Raw genomic sequence first — 23,489 nt, 5'->3', positions numbered from 1 at the left:
CTTAAGTCTGGGAGGATTTTCAAATACCTGCTGTAAATGTCTTATTTTTGTGAGATGTTGCTACTTATTTGTGTTTTGTGTGTGTGTGTTGGTTTCTCTGTTCAATTCATCATGTCTTTGGTTTGTTAGTTCTCTTGAAAAAACTTGTGTGCTGATGTCTGATAAGAGTCCTTTGTAGACTTAAGGTGAAGGACGTTTTCTTGGACCTGATTTTACTATTACTATTTGTCAGAAATCATTTGGGAGTCCGAGATCATTTACAGCTATGTCATACTTTTCCTTCTCCATATTTGTAGCCACATTGTTGATTACTGGTGCCATTGTTGTAGTTACCTTCGCTGCACTGTTGACCAACAGGGACATACTAAAACTGTGAAGGATGTTTACGGTGGTGCATCTCACTTGATATGTGATATATGTGTTTATGTCTCCATACAAAACTATGTTCACTTTTGTAGTTGAGACTATACCTAGAACTTCTGTTAATTTATTTAAAAAAAGTATCCACGCTACCACTAGGTGACTGACACACACACAAACTGGTTAATTTCTTGTTTATTTCAAGCCTTGTTAATTCAATAGCTAATATTTAAAAGTGTCTGTCTTCAGTAACTGTACTAAAGTCATATCTTAATTTATGTTTCTTTTCTGATATGAATGCATGATCATCCACTCTATGTGCCCTTTCATACGATATGCCCTTTCATACAATAACAGTACTATACATTGGATGTGAGAGCCTCTACACCAGCACTCAGTGACACAGACTACCATGCAGTTCAAAGACAGCATTTCAACTTCAGATTTCTGTATTTTCTGCTTTAATGAAGGATTGTTAAAACAGTTACAAGTCTAATGTTACTGGTCCCAATTGTTTCTTTACCTTTATGACACATAATGTCTTTTGGTTCAGTATAATCTATCTTGTGAGTGATTATAGCACTAGCTTGTTACATGTTCCAGCAGAATGTGCTGATTATTTACAAATAAATATATTTAGCAGGAATTCTTAAGTAACTAGTGATTCTGAATTATTCAGTTGAATGAAGTGAGTGAAAGGTTTTGAAAATAAGATATCATTAGGAGATATATGTCATGAGCACATAAAATTCCGGTTTAGAGAAAAATTTGAACATAATGCAAAACAAACTAGCATATTTCTATGACAATGGGCATTGCATGAAACATGTAATAAACAGTACTTTTTTGGGCTGAGTACACCTACACATTGCCAAACCTAAATTGCAAATATCTGCTGAAAATCAGAGTAATTGTGCCTGACAACTCTTAGGACAGACACCCAGTATATACAACAAAAACTTCTAAGATCTTGTCATAGTCACTATGTTTGTGTTCTAAAGGTATCAGTATTGTTTCCTTTATTGTCCAGAACTGAATATGTTAATTTTTCTGCTAATTATGAGAGATCCATTTGCATAATACCAAGCAGCTTTTTAAAATTGCAGTATTTCCAACTTTTTTTTGTCATATGTCTATTGAGATTGACCATTGTACTTGTGTCTTCTGGAAAAAATGGATTAGTTCTTGATTTTTGTATATTAAAGTCAGTCCTTAAGAACACAATGGTTGTGTTAAATAGTTTCAGCCTAACATTTAGCTATAGCAAAAAAGTTATGGAATGTAATGATAGGTTCTAGGTCTGTTATTAGCTAAATCTATGTCTTCATATAATGAAACACACACACATATTGTGTTGTGAATGATTATTTAGTTGCTTTATTGTGGGACTGTTGCAACAGATGTTTTGAAATGAAATGGTTCATTGCATAGGAATGTTCTATTTTCTGATAAGAGTTGCATCACATATTATGTGTGTTTTAGATGTAAAATTAAAATCTCTTTCTGAAAAATTACAGTGTCTGATATTTCGCATGAGAAAAATTCACAAGAAGTTCATACACATCTACAGTTAACACCAAGAAATTCTGTTAAAATTTTTCTAAATCATTTTTTTGCATTAAACATCAAGTTCTTTCGGTGATGTTACAAAACATCACTAACTCACAGATCCCAAGGAAAGATAATGACACTGTAAGTAAAACAATGAGATTCAAAACATATAGAATGCATTTTATAGGAAACATATGATAATCCACAATGATACAGTCATTAAGTTTATAGTGCACAGACAGACAGACGGCACATCAGTATTTCTCTGCAGCTCTCTTTAAATGAGCCTTTTATTGTTCAAAATTGTAACATCATAAATGGAAAAGATTTTTTTACATATTATTATCATCAGTTCATTTGTATATTCTGGAATGCCAGCACCAAGTTTCTTTGTAAACAACTCCATGAGCACAGAAATGGTTTTTTCTCACTTCAGGAACAACACATATGATCTTTTTTGAGTAATCACATAAATTCTTCTAAAGAATGATTTTTCTGAAAGTAGTTGTTTAGGTTTAATGTTGTAAACCACGTTTTTTTTTTATTTGGTACAAACAGAACTTTTTTACCAGAAATTCAACTGTCACAATAAAACTGCTGACAGACGTAAAATGGTAAGTTCTATTTAAATTAATTGCACAAGAGTTTTCATTTCATTTCTCCTGTAGTATACATATTCAAACTAAATGTTCAAAAGTAACAGTTGACATTTCTACAGGAAATTTTGAAACCTATTATGCTGTATACCCAACTTAAATATAAAGCCTGGAAAAATTAAACTGGTGTTTTAAAATGTTTTGTTTACATTGGAAGAGATAAATTATTTGTTTTCTTCATGACAAACAAACTTTCTTCTTCTGACAACACTAACACAGTTGACACACCACAGCTCTTTGGTTTACAGTTCGTTACTTAAATAACGAAACAAATACACTGTCAGGTTACACAGCAGAACAGGTGAAATTTAGGAAACAATAATAACCTCAAAGTTCTTTCTACTAAATTGAGCACATTATTGCTTAACTACAAATTAATTTACTCGACGCACAGGCACCCTCTGAAAATACTTCTCACAGTCCAGATTCTACACTTCTTTCAGTTCCATTGTGCTAAAATTTGAGCAGTCTCAACAACAGATCCTCAAAACATTTACTAAAACAACAACACTTCATTCAGAGGATATCATTACTGTCCCTTCTCTTTCAGACCGAGCAGATGTTCACCAGTTACTAATGAAGAGGCTGATGGCTGATGAGCATAGTTTCTAATTTGGTGCAAAGAGATCAGCTGGTTAGGGAACGTGTTTGAACCAGTCTTTGGCATCTCGACACCACCTCCACCCATGCCAGAAAGTTGGCCTGCTGCCGACGTGACAACTTTTGGCGGTGGAAACGGTATAGCGTCATACGGAATGTACGGTGGCCGAGTGGGAGGTGAAGCTATCCCCAGCTGGTGGTGATTCAAGTGATTGAGATGATGGTGGGTCTGTGTCAAGCCACCCATTGACTGTATAGGAGTGAAAGCAGAAGCTGACGACGGAGTAGTCGAAGTCTTTACCGTAGAATCACCGTAGACAGAGGAAGGTGACGATGGCACTGTCGCTTGCTGCTGTTGCGATTGTGAGGTGGGAGTTGGAGGTGGAGCAGGTGGTGCAACCGAATGCTGCTGGTGTAGACCAGCAGCTCCACCCTGCTGACTCCGGATCACCACTAGATTCTCACTGTTTCCACTACCTCCATTACCACCTCCGTCGCTGCCAGAACCGTTCACGTGGCGACTCCCGTGTTCCAATAGACTCCTGTGATGTGACACGGCCAAGTGGTGCTCCCCGAGACCTCCACTGCTGGCGTGTTGCATGCAGACCTCGTGCTGGTTCATTGCTTCGACCAGTGAGCTAGCAGTGTCAGGCGATACTTTAGGCCAGTAAGGATGTGGGTCAGCAACTGAGCTACCATTGCCGCCTCCGAGACCGGCGTTTCTCACATCGGGCCCGATACCTGTTATAGGCGGTCTCTTGTCAGTCCTTTCTGCATGCTTTTGCATATGTTTTGTAAGATAAGTTTCTTGTGTGTACGATTTTCCACAGTATTGGCAGATGTGTGTCTTCAAATGCTTTGATTCTTTGTGCTTGGGAATGTGTTCAAGTAAAGATGGCTCATCTGAAAAGCACTTGTAACACGAGTTACACTTGTATGGCTTATCAGTTTGGTGACACCTTGAATGACTCTGCAAGTTGCTCAGCTGAGAGAAGGCTTTGTTGCAGCCAGGATGACGACACTTGTACGGTTTATCTCCAGTATGCGTGCGAATGTGCTGCTGCAGATGAGAAAGTTGTGTAAATTTCCGTTGGCATATTTCACACCGATACGGTTTGATGCCCAGATGGATCCTCGTGTGCTGAGACAGGTAAGAACTGTTTGCAAATGCTTTACTGCACTGAGAACATTTGTATGGCTTCGCTTCTCTCATGTGGATCTGGGTATGAAGCTGCAAATCAGCCTTTGAACCAAATATCTGTAAACAGAAGAAATATTAAATTAAAAGAATGCATTTAATACAAAACACTGCTTATTATGAAACAAAGCGAGATTACTTTTCCAGTGGAGATATGAATAACGCAAACTGTTTATAAAAAGTTTTATATATATCCACTGAAAATTAATAATAAAGCAGCATACAGATCCAAGTAGACTGAAAATTATTTAACAAGATTATTTTCAAAATATTACATAAATGACAGCGGATTCATGTAACAAAATGTGTATGTACCCTTAGACACACAGAGAAACTGATGATAATCTGAATTATTCAGTTAATGGATTTTGTTTTCCTGACAGGTTTTCGGTAACTTAAAGACATCACTTTGCAGAAAACAGGGCTTCACTAAACATGAAGCATATGGCAAAGAAAATAGCACTTTGCACAATATTTTAACTAGTTTTTGTATATATTCATACAGAGGATCTGGACATACACTATGTGATCAAAAGTATCCGGAAAACCACCAAAACATACGTTTTTCATATTGGGTGCATTGTGCTGCCACCTACTGCCAGTGACCTCAGTATTCATTACACATCATGAGAGAGTAGAATGGGGCACTCTGTGGAACTCACAGGCTTCAAATGTGGTCAGGTGATTGGGTGTCACTTGTGTCACACATCTGTACACGAAATTTCCACACTCCTAAACATCCATAGGTCCGCTGGTTCTGATGTGACAGTGAGGTGGAAATGTGAAGGGACATGTACAGCACAAAAGCATACAGGCGGACCTTGTCTGTTGACTAACAGCGACTGCTGACAGTTGAAGAGGGTCGTAATGTGTAATAGGCAGACATCTATCCACATCATCACACAGGAATTCCAAACTGCATCACTATCCACTGAAAGTACTATGGTAGTTAGGCGGGAAGTGAGAAAACTTGGATTTCATGATCGAGCAGCTGCTCATAAGCCACATATCACGCCAGTAAACGCCAAACGACACCTCGCTTGGTGTAAGGAGCGTAAACAATGGGTGACTGAACAGTGGAAAAACATTGTGTGGTGTGACAAATCACAGTACACAATATGGAGATCTGATGGCAGAGTGTGGGTATGACGAATACCCAGTGAACGTCATCTGCCAGCCTGTGTAGTGCCAACAGTGAAATTCGGAGGCGGTGGTTTATGGTGTGGTTGTGTTTTTCATGGAGGGGGCTTGCACCCCTTGTTGTTTTGCATGGCACTATCACAGCAGAGGCTTACATCGATGTTTTAAGCACCTTCTTGCTTCCCACTGTTGAAGAGCAATTTGGGGGTGGCAATTGCATCTCTCAATACAATCAAACACCTGTTCATAATGCATGGCCTGTGTCGGAGTGGCTACATGACAATAAGATCCCTGTAATGAACTGGCCTGCACAGAGTTCTGACCTAAATCCTATAGAACACCTTTGGGATGTTTTTGAACGCCGACTTTGTGCCAGGCCGTATTGACCGACATTGATACCTCTCCCCAGTGCAGCACACCATGAAGAATGGGCTGTCATTCCCCAGAAACCTTCCAGCACCTGATTGAACATATGCCTGCGAGAGTGGAAGCTGTCATCAAGGCTAAGGGTGGGCCAACACCATACTAAATTCCAGCATTGTCGATGGAGGGCGCCACAGACTTTCAAGTCATTTTCAACCAGATGTCCGGACACTTTTGATCACATAGTGTAGGTCCAGATGTTCACTGGAAAGTTTTTAAATCATAGTTATGTTTAAAATTTTCATCCTTTTCAATAATAAAAGCACTTAAGCCAGTTAGCCTATTATTGGTTAGTTATTTAATTTAATGTTTCATTTGTGGAATTTTCAATGAGTACTGTAATGTTGGACATATTAAATCCTACACCAGTCACGTATCTTTCATAAAAATATGTATAGTTGCACACTGACTGCTTCAAATGTGCAACTGATCATGTGCATACATTCAGGAACTCATCTTTGATATAAAAGTAGTTGTTCATGAGCAGTCATTTAAGTCTGCCTTAACAAATAACTGTAAGCTACCTTTAAACATCAAAATGCAAGTGATCATACTTTTTCAAGTGTGTATATATTTTGTGTGTCTCAAAACACTTGAAAGAAGAGTTCATACATAACAGATGAGAGAGTTTAAAAGGGGATGCATGAACTATGAAAATGTACATAAGAAACTAAGTACTTTTTAAGCTATGAGAACATTCATCCTCTTAGAAGAAACACACAGATGATGAAATATATGCATAGGGTAACTGGAGAAAGAAACATTCACTTAATCTTTACCAATATTTAGTTAAAAAGATTGAGAAATAAACTTTCTTACTTCTTAAATTACACACGTCTCCCTCCTACTGCTTTGTTAAAATTACACATTTTATCTATAAACATTGATATACTACCAATCATCAATGTGACACAAAATCTTACATAATCTACAGATCATTGTTGCAGAGTAATAGTGATTCTACTTTTATTATGAATGAAGTCCCAAAATTATGCTGGTGTATGGCTGCAAAATTAATTTAAAACAGCACCAGAAGAAAATGGATTAAAACTGGAATCTGAGTAGAAGCAACATTATGAACATATCACAGTAGTATAAAAATTGCCAGATTTTGTTCTCTGGTTCACTGTATGCTTAGCAAAACAACTGACTCCAAATCATGCAGAAAAACACATTCACAGAGTTTGGAAGGCTACCCCTCATCAACTGTCCATTTTTCCCTTCAGTCCTACTTTTGAGAGAGAGAGAGAGAGAGAGAGAGAGAGAGAGAGAGAGAGAGAGAGAGAGAGAGGTGGGGTGGGGTGAGGGAAGGGAGTAATTTGCAAGCAATAGTCTTTCATTTATGAGGCATGCTATGCCAATTGCAAATGAACAGTGAACAGTGGACAGAAGTCAGCTTGGCTATTTTATGAGCACAAGAATTTGACTGATTATCTTTACAAGATTACATGACCCAATGGAAGGAAGTAACAGTCTTACCTGCAGTCAATGTGCAATAGACTGGTAAGTTATATCATGCAAGCAGCACATAGACTTAACATGCGAACAAGCTTCTGAGACAGAAAGACCTTCTCTCCACAAGATATGTACACTAGCATAATGTAACCATGCACTTTAGAATTAACCTTTCATCTAACTTCACTAGCTGCTTTACTGCACTTCCGACACACATAACAAGATACTAAGGAAGAAATACTTTACAGATCCAGATGCTCCTAAAGACATGATATTGATATCATTTGAGCACCATATAACTCTTACAATAGCATTTATCTTATGAACTTTCAAAAATGTCTGCTTACAGGACTCTTGTCTTTGAACATTGAACAAAAATATTTGAGACAAAAGGTAATATGTAATATAGAGTATTTTACAGCTCGTTTCCCCAGTTAATGATAGTAATATACATTTTAGTATAAAAAGTGATCCAGCTGCTGAATATTTAATGGAATGAACAGATTAGAAACAGTCTTCATGGGTCATGATAAGCACAGTGAAATTTGAAGAACATTAGAGATAAGTATAGCTTAAGCACTTAAGTTACTTGTGTAAGACCAGAGCACTAGCTTCCTTGGAAATGAATGGGGATAAAAAAAATTTAGTGATTCACTAAAGGCACATGGAAATATTTAATACTTTGAGCATTTCCCATCGATCGTTAGCAAATTAAATTTAAAAAAAACTTTCAAAACTTTTACAATTCAGTGTTTCAAGTTTCAGATTAAAAACAAGAAGAAGGTTGAATCACTTAAATGTCTGAATGATGAAGATATATCTAATAGTCTTACAAAGATGACTGCACCATACATCAGTGCTTTTTCAGGTGAAGTCAGTTTCCACACAGATTAAAATACTCACCAGTAAGACTACTTTATATAAAGGGGGAAATAGATGTGCTAGATAATTAGGATCAAGTTCATTACATACAATGTTTTTCAGATGATGATGGATATAATAACAGTAAAACAAATCAGTAAACATAAATTGTTGTCACACGCACAGTTTGACTTCAGGAAAGGACTGTTAACAGAATATAAAATAATCATTTCGTGTGTGATACATGTAGGCTCTACGAAGCAGTTGAGGCCAGTAGTTATCTTCAATGACTTACACAGGCATTTAACTGTGTGAACCGCACATGCATGATTTGATACATTATGGACTAAAGGGGAAAGTTGATCACTGGTTCCTTCTACATTCAGTTAAGAAGAAGGAGAAATTTGTTCTCCAGGATGAACAAACAGGGAACAAATTTTAATTTTATTGGTTGGTCTAAATGCATAAGATGTCTCATTGGTTTGTTTTTGGTTTACTGTATTTTTTGAAAAGTGTTGATGGTGTACTACTGAACATGGCAGATAAATCCAAAAATTTGTTATTTGTGGATGAAAGACTGCGATTATGAAAACTGTAGAATATTACATAAATTATTTAGCGAATAGAGAATAGTATAACATTCGTAAGCAGCTTACAGATAACAGAACACTGACACAGAATGTTGTTAAAGTAAAATTTGATAATCACAAGAAGATCAGATAATCAGTTAAATCTAGCATTTTAAATATCTAACACTGAAGATAAAAGAAAAAGTTTTCTGAGGAGAATAATATTTTGATATATATTTGATAAAGTGAGTACTGCTCTCTTCACCACCAGGACAGTCTACAGTGTCTGTCATTCAAAAGATTTGGCAAGCCTCAGAGTCGCCAGGAGCACCTCCAAAGACGTTCAGTGCAGTGCTGGATGAAACTTCAGGAACCAAAACGTTTCTTTGACGATGACCATACAACTCAAAAGACTCATCAGCAGCTATGACATCCAGTCATAAAAGTCTTCACTGCATGATTCAAAAGATTACTTGTTTACTTTCTTTATTTTCACTTTATTATTCCCTGCTGTATTATACTATGGGTAAGTCTACAGATTAATAGAAGTTATTCTTATGTCAGAAAAGGACTATTAGAACGACCTGTGATATGTGTTACAAAACTTTATCCAGGTTGCTGTCAGAAGAGAATAGGAATTTTCACATTTCTGTGATACTTCCAGTTAATAATATGAACTCTTTCAAATGGACACACAAGGGCTGAAGACATAAAAAATTCAGTATCTGCACTTGTAGAATATTTTCTTGTTCATTGCAGAGAAAGATCCATAGGCCATTATTCTGCAAGTTGCACGTCAAGAAGACTTTCAAAATTGAGAGCAATGAATCTTGTAGTTTCACCTCTAAGTTAAAAGGTCACCAAATGGCATATTCCTTACTTCCAGATCCCTGAGACCCTCTTAAGGAGATATGGAATACAACTAATAACATGTAAACCTGCAAAAGAGTTCTGCACATTAGCTTAGAGCCTTTTTGCTGTAATATAGAACTCGTATGAACGTACTAAAGCAAATACATTTTTCTTCTTCTTTTAATAGCATTTTGTGTATAATATATGTAGTACTCATTTCAGACCATGTAACTTCGTCGCAAATGTACCCACAGAAATACTGTAGGAGTGGGGGGTTGGGCGTGGATATGACATATCAAATATTGTAGAAGTTTACCCAAAATGATTAAGAGTAATTTATAATGGTCCACCACTAAATTTTTGCCAGTGTTTGAGAATAAACACTAATTACTGGTATCCATCAGTTGATACATTAAGCAAATGACATTTGTGTTGTCATTTTGCAAATACTTAGTTTTTCATTTCTATAGATAATTTGAATCTCTCAATTGATTTATATGGAAAATTAAATGGAAATGGAACAAAATTGATATTTCTGTAGTTTAACAATGTAGAAACTTATTAAACCTGGTAACAGCTGAATTGTAAATGTATATGCACGAGCCAAGTAAAATAATAGTTTCAAACCCTATACCCATTTCATTTAATTTCTACACACGCCTCTGTTCTACCTCAAAACATTGGGTCTTTAGGGAAGTTTAACCTGAGGTGAAAAAGGTGGTCCCAAACAGACTGTTCTACACATGCCACTACAACATGCTAAGAGAAGGTGTTGAGCCTACCTCCGGGTTTGTATGGTCAATGCCTGGCCAGGATAAGCTGCCATCCCTCGCTTTGGCACCAGCTCGTTTCCTACCTCGGACCTGCCACAAGAGAGAGACAACAAGATATGTAAAATCCTAAGCAGAAATCATTTCTCTTATCCGGCTCGCTTTCTACCGTCGACCTAAAAGGAAAAAATCAGTGTTAGGGTTTAATGTCCCATCGATGACGAAGTCATTAGGGACAGAACCTCGGAGCTGCCACAACAGAGAGACAACAAGACATGTATAATTCTAGGCAGAAAATCACTTCTTCGACATCATCTGAACTATTAACCACTTCTTTTGATAGTCCAAACACGCTCCCACTTGATTAAAACTATGGTATCCTCTTTGTCTTCCGTGACCGTGGACAAACCAACACAGCCAAATTGGAAAGCTCCTCAAAACTACTGTATGGTATTTTACAATAATGTGTAAATTTTTTTCTTGACGAATTTCTTAACAAAACTTGTAGGTAGTTGTGCTCTCCTCAAAAGCACTTTCCTCTCCTTTACAGTTTGTTGACTTGCTCGCGTTCCAAGTCTTAGTTGCCAACACAGGTACACTGCTCACCACGCCAGATATACTGTGAACAATACGCACAGTGACGAGGTGGATTATTAAAATACAATATGTTATACAATCTTCAAGGATCAACGTCTGAAGTGCACAATTGACATTCAAAATGCCATGATAATCAAAACAGTTAGCAGACTGCCTGGAGTTTGTAAATGCGATGTTAGTAACTAATTCTTACTCATCTGCTCTGCTCATCCAGATGTCACAAATACTTCCATCCCTCAAAATATATTGAAATAAATCAGACACTACTCAAAAGTTTTCACAAACTACTAACGTTGAAACTTTAATGATGGCAACCATTTACTTAAAACTTACACAAAATAGATGCAGGTTTCAAAGTTTTACTGTCCTTCAAAGAAGTTACCAACATTGTGTATAAACCTTTGCCAGAAGTGTGGAAGTAGTAGGATAGCCTTGGCGGCGCAAATTGTGTTGACAGTTCGAGTGGATTGGTCCATTGCCCGACGAATCTCGGTAACAGTTCTGAAGCGAATGCCGTCGAGTACTTCATTCGCCTGAGGCTTCAAGTAGAAGGCATCTGGGATTATGTTCGGGGAGTGGCGCAAATTGTGGCTGATTTGTTCGGTCGATTGGGCTGGGAAGTGCTGTACGATCCACCACACTTCCCAACGTCAGAACTTGTGACTTCAACTTGAATCTTCACGTGAGGGAAGTACTTCACGACATTCGCTTCACAACTGTTACAGAAATTCGTCGGGCAATAGCTCGCTGTTCTCGAACTATCAATACAGCTGGCGCTGCTAAAGATATACTACGACTTTCATATCTAGCTATACACAATGTTCGTGACCATTTTAGAGGGCAGTAAAACTTTGAAACATATATCTCTTTTGTATAAGCTATAAATAAATAGTTGCCACTATTAAATCCCAACCCTCTTAAACTACGTAAAAATATGAAACACTTGAAAATCAAAATAAATGTGGCACGACCACGTGGCATTTTGTAGTTGGATATCTCAATATTGGTTGCACACAGCAATGGAAAGTCTACTTTCTAGAGAGGATCTCAGAGTTGAAGCGATTCTGGTCTGGTAATCCAGCCTTATCCGAGGCTGTTTTAACGCGTTGTGACTCGATTCACTACGAATTTGGCCGGCCTCTGTGGCAGAGCGGTTCTAGGCACTTCAGTCCGGAACCGCGCTGCTGCTACGGTCGCAGGTTCGAATCCTGCATCGGGCATGGACGTGTGTGATGTCCTTAGGTTAGTCAGGTTTAAGTAGCTCTAAGTCTAGGGGTCTAATGACCTCAGATGTTAAGTCCATACTGCTTAGAGCCATTTGAGCCACTACGAATTTGTTTTCTCCTCCGCTCCTGGTTTCAGTACATTTAATAATTTCGATTGAGATAACTAAATATAGATTTAACTGACTTAAAAACAACAAATAATGAAACAAATTACGTCTGGACTTCTTTAATTCCCTTAGTACATAGTGGAATAATGCGGCGATCATTCAGATGCACTGAACATGATTTTTATTGTCAACATGTACTGCCTCCCAGGCCACATCACTCTTTGGTACCTACCTCTGAAGGGTGACTGGTTTGCCTTTTACATATTTCAATTTGCATCCGTAGCAGCTGCAATTATTCACCATTGCTGTTACTAATAAATAAATGTTCAAAAACAAGACTAGTATTTGTAACATCAAAGTTTCCGTTTTTTTCGCAAAATATAAACAACTGCGTTAAACCAAAATTCATGTGAATTTTCCCCCCTGATGTTGGCGACATGTACATTATGCTATGCTCGCTCCACAGATATTCTGTGTTTTCTTGTGAGTTGAAACGCACACACATTTATTAGCAGAATTAAAAATTCTTTACATTTTTACACTGAAAATCCAGTGCTGGTAACGTGCGAGAAGCCTCTATAAGACCCTGGCGACAACTGCAGTAAGCTGATAGGATTGGCACTTTTATGTACCGGGTGATATGATTTCCAAGCGTCACAGCGCCACCGCCCAGTTCCAACTAAGGCCACCAGGTGCCGTTATCAGTCATCGTAATTCATAGCCTCATACATCTGACCAGTCGCAGTGCACTTGATGAGGTGTCAACATGAGCTCGGACAAAAGGAGCAGGGCTTACTGGCGAAGCTCTATTATCAAAACAATAGCAATTTTACATATTTCAATTTGCATCCGTAGCAGCTGCAATTATTCACCATTGCTGTTACTAATAAATAAATGTTCAAAAACAAGACTAGTATTTGTAACATCAAAGTTTCCGTTTTTTTCGCAAAATATAAACAACTGCGTTAAACCAAAATTCATGTGAATTTTCCCCCCTGATGTTGGCGACATGTACATTATGCTATGCTCGCTCCACAGATATTCTGTGTTTTCTTGTGAGTTGAAACGCACACACATTTATTAGCAGAATTAAAAATTCTTTACATTTTTACACTGAAAATCCAGTGCTGGTAACGTGCGAGAAGCCTCTATAAGACCCTGGCGACAACTGCAGTAAGCTGATAGGATTGGCACTTTTATGTACCGGGTGATATGATTTCCAAGCGTCACAGCGCCACCGCCCAGTTCCAACTAAGGCCACCAGGTGCCGTTATCAGTCATCGTAATTCATAGCCTCATACATCTGACCAGTCGCAGTGCACTTGTTGAGGTGTCAACATGAGCTCGGACAAAAGGAGCAGGGCTTACTGGTGAAGCTCTATTATCAAAACAATAGCAATGCTGCAGCTTCACTTCGAGAAAATCGCCTGGTGAAAGGATTACGGAGGGGTCCTCTTTCTCCTCCTGCTGTGCGGAGCATGATGAGGAAGTTCGAATCAACTGGAGAACGGGGCGTCGCTCCGGGAAGAGGCCGACGACCGGTCGCACTACAGGTGGTTGATGAAATTGCTGTAGCTATGGCAGACAACGCTGCGCGCAATTCCCGATCGTCAGGCAGCGCGCGTGCTGTATCACGTTTGTTGAACATCCCGTGGTCCACTGTACGGCAGGTGCTTCCAACCATTCTCAAATGGTATCCGTACAAGATCCATATCGTACAGCAGCTTGCACCACAGGACGCACAACGAGGTGTTGTTTTCGCTCTCCACTTTCTCGCAAGGATTGAAGTTGGCAAGGGCTGGCTCTGGACCGTCCTATGGAAAGACGAAGCCCATTTTTCTCTGACGGGTGAGGTGAACACACAGAATCGCCGAGTATGGGGATCTTCACCTCCAGTCACTGTCATGAAGTTCCTCTGTATGGTGAACGTGTCACCGTATGGTGTGGCTTCACGGCTACGTTCATCATTGGCCCATTCTTTTTTGAACAGGCTGACGCTCAAAGACCAAAGACGTGCAGTGTGACTGGCCAGCATTACTGCGCCAGCACGTCATATCCGCCCTACAGGAGAGAGATGCATTGAACTCAACAGTTCTCATGCAAGATAGGGCCCCACCGCACATCGCTCATGAAGTTCACCTGCTCCTCCTCCAAAACACATTTGGCCGGCACGATCACCTGATCTCACTCCCTGTGATTTCTGGTTGTAGGGCTACCTGAAGGACAGGGTTTACCGGGGGAATATTCATACATGTGCTGATCTGAAGCGCAACATATCAAGAGAGGCCGTGCTTTGTTCTGCTATGTAGAATGCAATGCTGCGCTTTCAGACTCTCCTGGACACTGATGGGAGCCATGTTGAGCCCCTTTTGTAGCAGTAATAATACCGGTATTATGATGTACTTACAGCAGCACATAAGTGTTTCAATTAAACTTATTCTGCGTTATTTCTTTTCTCCGTGTCCTAGATATTAACGCTACCAAGTTTGGTCCTCGTACGGTAATTGGTTTCCGTGTTATAACGTGTTAAATTGGGAAAGTTTAATTATAGCCAACCGGTATCTCTGATGTCACGGTCTATAGAGGGAAGCAGTTTGTACTTACATTCAAAGCGGATCACAGATTAGCTTGCATTGTGATCCATTCTTGCATTTGCATGGGTTCGCTGTGTGAAACTGCTGAGAAAAGGATAACCTGAAGTTTTTGAAAAACTAATTTAGTTTTCCTCTCCAGATGCAGTTCCCTTTTTTGGACGCCAACGTGGCATGGACGCGAGCGCAAGTTTCTAAATGTACAATTCTTTTCTCCCCGAATTTGTATGAAACAGTGAAACGAGCATTTTCCAACTTGTTACCAAGCGCCCCTCCAATGAGTCCCGTTTACATCTGGACAACTTTGCACAGATTTGACAAACTCCGTCTCTTCCTATACATGTCAAGGGTTTTATCCTCCCCATACACTCCCTTCGCTCTACATTAGCTGGGTTCGACTATTTCTTCCCATTCTTTTTTTATACCTAGCGAGCCTGTAGCGAAACTCTTCGTATTACACCCGGGCAACTAGATAATCGACTATTAGCTCGGAAATTTGAAAGAATTCATGTAGATCATGTGGACTAACAGTGAGACATGCAGAGGCACGGGTATTACTTCTCTATATCCATATCAGAAACTAGGCTACTGTCATGTCTTCAGCTTCTTCGAATTTACCTCTTCTTTCGCCTTTCTACACGTTTTGTTGTAAGTCGTTCGGACGCTACACAGTTGTTAATGTTTTGATTAGATGACATTCAGCGGTAATTGAAACAATGCAGAGATGTGCTCAATGTAACTACAGTTAACTGTTATTACATTGAACACATCTATTAGACGTTTGTGGAACATGTATTCTTTTCTTATACCTATTATGACGGATTGGATTTTCTGTCAGCAAGAATAGAAAATGATTTCCACATTCACCAGATCTTTCCTTTCCTTAATCCTGTGCAGATGGTCTACCAAAACAGGTAGATATTAAGGTTCAAATAAAAACAGTTGATAGCTAAAACGCGTTTTTTCTGTTGTACAGTGTGTCCCAAACCATAAGATGAAGAATTTTACAGATGGTACAGGACCCCAAAATGAGTATTTTGAGATACAGAATTAATGATTGGAAATGAAATTAATTTTATGTTGACGTAAACGACTTACACCTGACCGCGACTAGTGGAGATCGCCAATGCCAAAGCATGACTTACAACATAGAATAAAATTTTGCCGTGTCTTTTCTAACACTCCAAATATCTGTTGTAGAATTGTACAGGCAGTTAGGATCCTACCAATGATTTCATGTATCCCAACCATTTTCCTCTCGATAGTGGAAAAAAACACAGGAGTGGGAGCCATCGATCGCGCTAGCCATGGGACAGGACGACCTTTTCCAACCCAACAGTAAGGGTAGCTGTTGCGCAGGTGCTCACGGACATTAACTTTAAACAGGCCTGGTACACCATTGTGTCGAAACCAAATGTTCTCGCGGATAATAGGTAGGCCTACTGTCTCCAACAAGTGCGGTTGTATATCCCGAAAGAACGTCGATCTTGTTTTTTATGGAACACAAACAGTTCATAAACATGGTACTCACATGCATTGCTCATTGGAGACCTCGTAACACCTGAAATATTCATTCGCCACCATCGGCCCCTTGTCTCAAAATAATCAGTTTAGGATCCTTCTACGTCTATAATTTTGACCGTAAAGACTACGGGCGGCCTGTTTAAGTCTGAATGTGAGCAGGTATGCTTTCTCCGGTAACAGCTATGTGTCCCTGCGAGCACTTCATTAGAATTAGCGCTGCAGAGTGATAACGGAAATCACTTAATGGGCAAAATTACAGATGGCAGCACCGTCATATCGAGTCGTATGTAAATACGGCGCCGTGCGAGTGGCATAGCCTACAGCAAACGTATAACGTGCAGGAGAACAGCGGTAAGACAGCGCGCTCACTACATTATTCGAGACGGGTCACACGTTCGGATAGGGTGAAGAAGGAAACATCCTGGCATTCACCATTATCTGCTTCAGGAAAGCCGAGAGAGGGGGGAGGAGGATCTGAATGCGAGTACAGATTTAAGAGAAGCGCCGGCGGCTCCGCCTGGGAAGGACAGCACCCTCCGTGCCATTTTGAAGGAATCATTCCGGCACTCCCCTTAATCTGTTTAGGAAGATGGTGGAAAAACTACATTTTGATGGTCGGACGGGGATTGGAAAATACAGACTCCGACAAAATGTTCGTCAAGGACTGTATTTGAGCGAACTCAGTGTACGGGAAGAGTCAGCGATAAGATAATATCGGGTCCTGATCCTGGCGTAGGGTTCACGGTGATGCAAGAAGACAAATTAACATTAAGAACGAAAAACCTGAACCAAACGTCTGTTAAACAGTGACTGGAAACGAATTACACGATCTTTGAGATTATTCCTACAGACCATACGAAACGAGAAAATTTATTGATAAAATGAGGGATGTAAACCCTACTACTAAAATATTGCGAAGAAAAGTGCAAACTGCATTAGGAGATGACAAATTCTTTGGGTCGCATAACAATAAATATAGTTACTATATACAGGGTGTCCCAGGAGGGCTGGGCAATATTCAGGCATATGACAGGAACGATCATTCGAAGCAGAAAAGCCTAATAAACACGGGCTCTAGAAGGCACACCTTAAGAGCAACGAGCATCATCTTCGATACTGTGAAACAAATCTCTGGTCCTGCAAGCTCTTTGCTTTTCATATTTTAGGAGGAGATCATGTGGGCCAAAACAAGAAAAATATGGATTCTAAAACGCATACCTTAATAGGCATGAGCGCCTGTTCAGTAGAAGAGATGTGTTTCCCAGTAGCGAAGATGAACAAGTGCTCACGGTTCTTAAGGTACGTTCTTTAGAGCCCGTGTTTACTAGAACGTTTTTCTTCGAATGATCGTTCCTGTCGTATCCCTGAACACTGACCATTCCCACTGGCACGCGCTGTATACAAGAGCAAAATGTTCAAATGTGTGTGAAATCTTACGGGACTTAAATAGTAAGGTCATTAGTCCCTAAGCTTACACACTACTTAACCTAAATTATCTTAAGGACAAACACACACACACATGTCCGAGGGAGGACTCGAACCTCCGCCGGGACCAGCCGCACAGGCCATGACTGCAGCGCCTAGACCGCTCGGCTAATCCCGCGCGGCTACGCAGAGCAAGTAGTAAAGGAAACTAGAGATGCATTTGGAAAATGTGAGGAAATGCAAAAAGTTTAAGGTCTGTCGATGGCATCACAGCTCTGTCAGAGACAGCAAAGGAGCTGGAAGAAAAAATTAAACGGAGTAGATAGTGTCTTGAAAGGAGATTATAAGATTAACGTCAATAAAAGGGAAACAAAGGTGATAGTGAGGATGGGGAAACGAGATTAGGGTGTGAGAAACTAATAGTAGTAGATGAATTTTGCTATTAGCACGGCAAAATACCTAACGATGTTGGAAGATGGCATAAAATGTAAACTGACAACAGCGAGAATTGTTTTTTTTTTCTGGAAAAGAAAAGAATGTTAACACTAAATATAAATCTAACATATGGAAGTCGATTCTGAAAGTATTTTTTTGGAATGTAGTTTTATAGTCTTATCTCAAAATACTCAATTTAGAATCCTCTTACGTTTATAACTTCGGCCGTAAAACAGTACAAACAAGATGAAAACACGAGTTTTTAAATGTGGTGTGACAGAAAAATGGTGAAGACAAGACTGGTTAGAGCGGACAGCTGAAAAAGAGGTACTCAGTCGAACTGGCGAGTAGGTGACAAACACTTTCCGAGGTGTCAAGGAACAATCGATTTGGTAAGGGAAGGTGGTGTGGGGAGTCCGCATTATAGACGGAATCCAAAGCTTGACTATAGCAAGGGAACAGATTTAAATCTATGTAGGTTGCAGTATTTGGGCAGAGAGGAGGAGACTTGTACACAAGATTACAACAAAATGCCGTAGATAAAGCAGTACTAAACGGGTGATTTGTGAATTTAGCTTAAGCTTAAAATTTTTGTTGTCTGTGAGGTTATGGTACAGATCAGACGTTTCTTTTCCTTCCGGCGGAGCGCAATACCGCTCCAGTGTTAAATTCTTGTACACTACCAGTGAGTTGGCCTAGTTCGATTAAACTTGTCACAGAGAAATGAAAAAGTTTAAAGTCGGTTAACAGTCGCACATTAATACTCCACGATACATAATTTTTTTTAGAAAAGCGAGCGTTCTCGTTCATTTGTGTCGAGTTAGTACACGATGAGACACTTCCTTGGGTTTAACAGGTCTTTCTCGATGGATTTAACAGGTCTTTCTTGACGCCGTCACTAAGCAAATACTAAAAACTATTACTCGGACGAAGATGGCCGAGAAAGACGTCCGTTGTGTTATCGAAAAAACAGAACACAAACGGGAGTGATCGAAGAGGGAATTGTTGATCGCTCTGTGAATCGCCATTCGCTCCAGAGTAAAGAACACCCGTTTCTCAAAATGATAACACTGAAAGACAGACAATCATACTAATCCCAACAGAAAACAGAAATCCAGACTCTTTTTGTGTGTCACTGTGACAAGTTCAACGGTTAAAGAGATTGTAATTCAGAAGTATTACACGTCAGTGTCTTTTGATGTCATATCGTGACATTATTACAGGTGAAATACCAAAGGAAGAAGGAGCATTGTGATTTAACGTCCCGCCGCCGACGATGTCATTAGAGACGGAGCACGAGCTCGGACTGGGCTAAGATGGGGCACGAAATCGACCATGTCCTTTCCACAGGAGTCATCCTGGCGTTTGACTTGAGCTGTTTAGGAAAAGCACGGACCCGCCGGAGTGGCCGAGCGGTTCTAGGCGCTTCCGTCTGGAACCGCGCGACCGTTACGGTCGCAGGTTCGAATCCTGCCTCGGGCATGGATGTTTGTGATGTCCTTAGGTTAATTAGGTTTAAGAAGTTCTAAGTTCTAGGGGAATGATGACCTCAGATGTTAAGTCCCATAGTGCTCAGAGTCATTTGAAACATTTGAAAAGCACGGGAAACCTAAATCTGGCCGGCCGGACAGGGATGTGAACACGAGTCCACTGTCTTACCATTGCGCCTCACTGCCCACTTCCCTGTGAACAAGTAGCGGAAATCAATATGCCACTGACAAGCAATTGTTCCATAAATTTTATCAACATAAAGAATTGAATAACTCGAAGACTTAACTGCCAGGTATTTTTTAGAGAAGTGGAAGAAGGCCCTGTACGACATTAAATTATAATGAAACTGAAAAAGAAATTTTTTTGCCAACTGTGGATTACGAGGATACTTTAAGTGTCTTAATTTAAGCTATTCCTGTTTCTCTCTCTCTAGTAGTAGTCTTATACAAAATATCGATCCTTTTCCAATTGGAACTGATTAATGTCTTGTAGAGCAAACAACATAGCACGGTTTCTAGTACGACTCTCTCTACATATACGTAAGTGGTCGCCTCGTCGCTTTTTTCCCCTCTTCGAGTTGTCGTGTACAGTGACACGTTGAGAGCTGTTAATAGACTACACATTCACCGAAAATGTCCGGGTCGTCGGTTCCTATAGCAAAGTAATCATTTTCATCCAATGTGAGGAGACTACGTGAGTCGAAAAAACGTTACACTTTTACTTGCTACCTGTGTGACAATACGGTTCAGTCTACAGATTCACTAACACCAAGAAAAGAACAACAACACGCATAAAAAGAAAAACAATTACGTCTTTTAAACGTCGGACCCGCAAAACTTGCTTCGATTGCACATCTACGTAGAACGTTACTTGACTGCTCGAAGCACATGAAAAGTAACTTGGAACTGTAGTTATGTTCTTATAAGCAAATAACAACTTTCAAGGACAAAACACTTGCCCGCGAAAGACGAAGGTTCCGAGTTCGAGTCTCGGTCCGACACAGTTTAATCTTCCAGGAAGTTTCGTATCAGCGTACACACCATTGCAGAGTGAAAATTTCATTCTGGAAAGAAACTGTTGTTCCGCTTCTACCCGAATGAAATGTCGCAAACGTATCTTCATTAGGAGGGAAGTATGGGAGCTAAAAATTATGGATGGTGGTCACGGCTCTAATACAAGAGGCAGATACAAATGGATGTAGGTTCCAGAGATGAACAGACCTGTATAACACCAGTGCTCGGATTGTGGTCACATCTTCAATATTCCATTTATTTTGTGCAAAGTATTCAAATATGCTGCAAACCAAACGCGTTATCATTGCAAAATTGTCTATAGAGGATAATATAGCTTTTCCTGTAAGCTAGCTTAGTAACACGCAGCCAGGAAATGGTTGCCGCGTGTAGAACAGGATATTTGATCGGTGGCGGGTCGAAGAAACCAGTTACGGCGGCTGCTGCAGGAAACGAGGATGACGTTTGACGCAACTAGCACAGGCTATCTACTCCGATAATCAGCCAGCTTTTCACGTTTTACGAAGTAGCGCAAACAGTCACTGTTATACTCTTGCTCGGGCTCTTACTGGCGCTCTCGAGTAACACAAGCAATTCAAAGCACGGAGATCATTCTCCGAAAAGCGTGGTAGCCAGTAACAGCACGAATAACAATGAGTTCTGACAGTGCTTCTCTCTCTGTACAAAACAAACAGCGCATTGCTAGTCGGTTTTTGGCCGCAATCTTTGGCCGACGTTTGTTTAATGCTTTTTTCTGACATTTCGCGAGCACGAGTGGCTGACATTATTAAAGATTCACCCTCCACTGGCGATGGTAATGTAGAATACCAGCCACTCGTAGTCGCTAAACGACAGAAAAATCATTTAACAAACGTAAACTGAAAATTTCGAGCCAAAAACCGACAGGCAATACATCACCAAGTGGCCATGAAGCTTCCAACAATTTCGTAATAGAAATAACGTCTATTGCCAAGATGGGGGCGTCTCTCAAGCGAGAGTAATGTCTCCTTAACAAAAGATTGACAGAACTGTAGCTACACCACCCACGGTCACAAGTATTGTGTGCAATTCTGTGGAATTTTATAGTTGCAACAAAACTAGGAATAAGATCTTTGTAAACGGGGAATTAAGGATGATCCAGGATAGAGAAACAGTAATTCCCCGTGCGTAGAGGAGTTCAGAGCAACAGCAAATTATGAAGTTGCCACTACAAATACTGGCCAGTACTCTCCACGACTTTACGAAGTGTCGTTATCACCCTGCGTCCTCTGACGTCGTGTTTGATACAATTTTTGGAAATTATAATTACTTGTTCTTTCATTTTGGTCATTGGATATAGCTATCGCCATCGATTTCTAAACTTACGATAGTTCGTCAAATATCTGGTCAAAGGAAGAACAAATATTTGTTTCCGACAATGGGCTGTGGGTTACTATACTCTGTTCATCATAAGAATAAACCTGATGTAAAAATTACGCCATGTATTCTTCCGAGTTTGCTTGAATTTCACTGGATTTCGTTTCATGTGGAGGGGAAGCCAGTCTGTGACCAGTCCAGTCAAGTACGATCGTAAGGATACGTTGTATGCTGTGCATGTGTATTATCGGAGCGATAATGCGGGACAACAGCTTTACCGGCGCATTAAACTTGCGCAGCACTGGCCAGCCAGCGGTCCAACTAACCTACAGTGATGTGAGCATTGCAGTTCAGACTTAAAAACAGACAATATATCTTCGAATATCATTTCATTTTTAAAGCGAATGAAATAATATTCGGCAAAATTCCAGCACTACCGCGCCCTTCTTATGTGACCAGACGGAAAGCATAAAATGCTCTCGTTCTCACCTAACATAGTAATCTAATTACAAACAAGAGTGATGAAAATTCCTAACTTATATACAGGGTAATTTTTCTGAGCGAGCAATGTGTGATGCAAAAGCACACTGCAGGGACTTCACAGTGTTGTTGAATACTACAGCCACTGAAGGTATTAATTACAGTCAGTCGTCTATTACTCTCTTAGCCAACCGAGCGAGGTGGCGCAGTGGTTAGCACACTGGACTCGCATTCGGGAGGTCGACAGTTCAATCTTGCGTCCGGTTATCCTGATTTAGGTTTTTCGTGATTTCCCTAAATCGCTTCAGGCAAATGCAGGGGTGGTTCCTCTTGACAGGGCACGGCCGACTTAAAAAAAAAAAAAATGGCTCTGAGCACTATGCGACTTAACATCGGAGGTCGTCAGTCCCATAGAACTTAGAACTACTTAAACCTAACTAACCTAAGGACATCACACACATCCATGCCCGAGGCAGGATTCGAACCTGCGACCGTAGTGGTCGCGCGGTTCCAGACTGAAGCGCCTAGAATCGCTCGGCCACACCGGCCGGCTACGGCCGACTTCCTTCACCATCCTTCCCTACACCGATCACCTCGCTATTTGGTCTCTTCCCCCAAATCAACCCAACTCTCTTAGCTCCTTCCTTATCCGAATCCGAGAAAGACATTTCAGACCTGGAACTGACATCTGCTACGTTGATAACGAATCGACCAACAACAAAATCCACGAAGCCAACCCGGCGCCGCATTTTCTCCTTTTCTTTTATGACGAGACGTTCGGCAGTGATGTGAAAATGCTGCGTGCGTTAGTT

The 23,489-nt window shown here is 40.2% G+C and overlaps 1 protein-coding gene across 2 annotated transcripts in view; it reads right to left on the bottom strand.

Moving 5' to 3' along the window:
* Positions 1 to 2,070: 2,070 nt before the first annotated feature.
* LOC126184342 (zinc finger protein rotund-like) overlaps positions 2,071 to 23,489 on the bottom strand; it is an 883,010-nt gene continuing 861,591 nt past the window's right edge. For both annotated transcript variants that reach the window (XM_049926719.1, XM_049926721.1), the window contains exons 6-7: positions 10,448 to 10,528; positions 2,071 to 4,425 (exon numbers count right to left, since the gene is read on the bottom strand). In XM_049926719.1, the coding sequence (XP_049782676.1) occupies positions 3,097 to 4,425; positions 10,448 to 10,528 (1,410 nt within the window). In that variant the 3' untranslated portion in view covers positions 2,071 to 3,096. The remainder of the gene's footprint in view (positions 4,426 to 10,447; positions 10,529 to 23,489) is intronic.

The sequence above is a fragment of the Schistocerca cancellata genome, chromosome 4 (genome assembly GCF_023864275.1).
Source record: "Schistocerca cancellata isolate TAMUIC-IGC-003103 chromosome 4, iqSchCanc2.1, whole genome shotgun sequence".
Classification (NCBI taxonomy): Eukaryota; Metazoa; Arthropoda; class Insecta; order Orthoptera; family Acrididae; genus Schistocerca; species Schistocerca cancellata.
The sequence above is the reverse complement of the archived record's forward strand: the minus strand, read 5'-3'. Positions and strand labels throughout refer to the sequence as shown.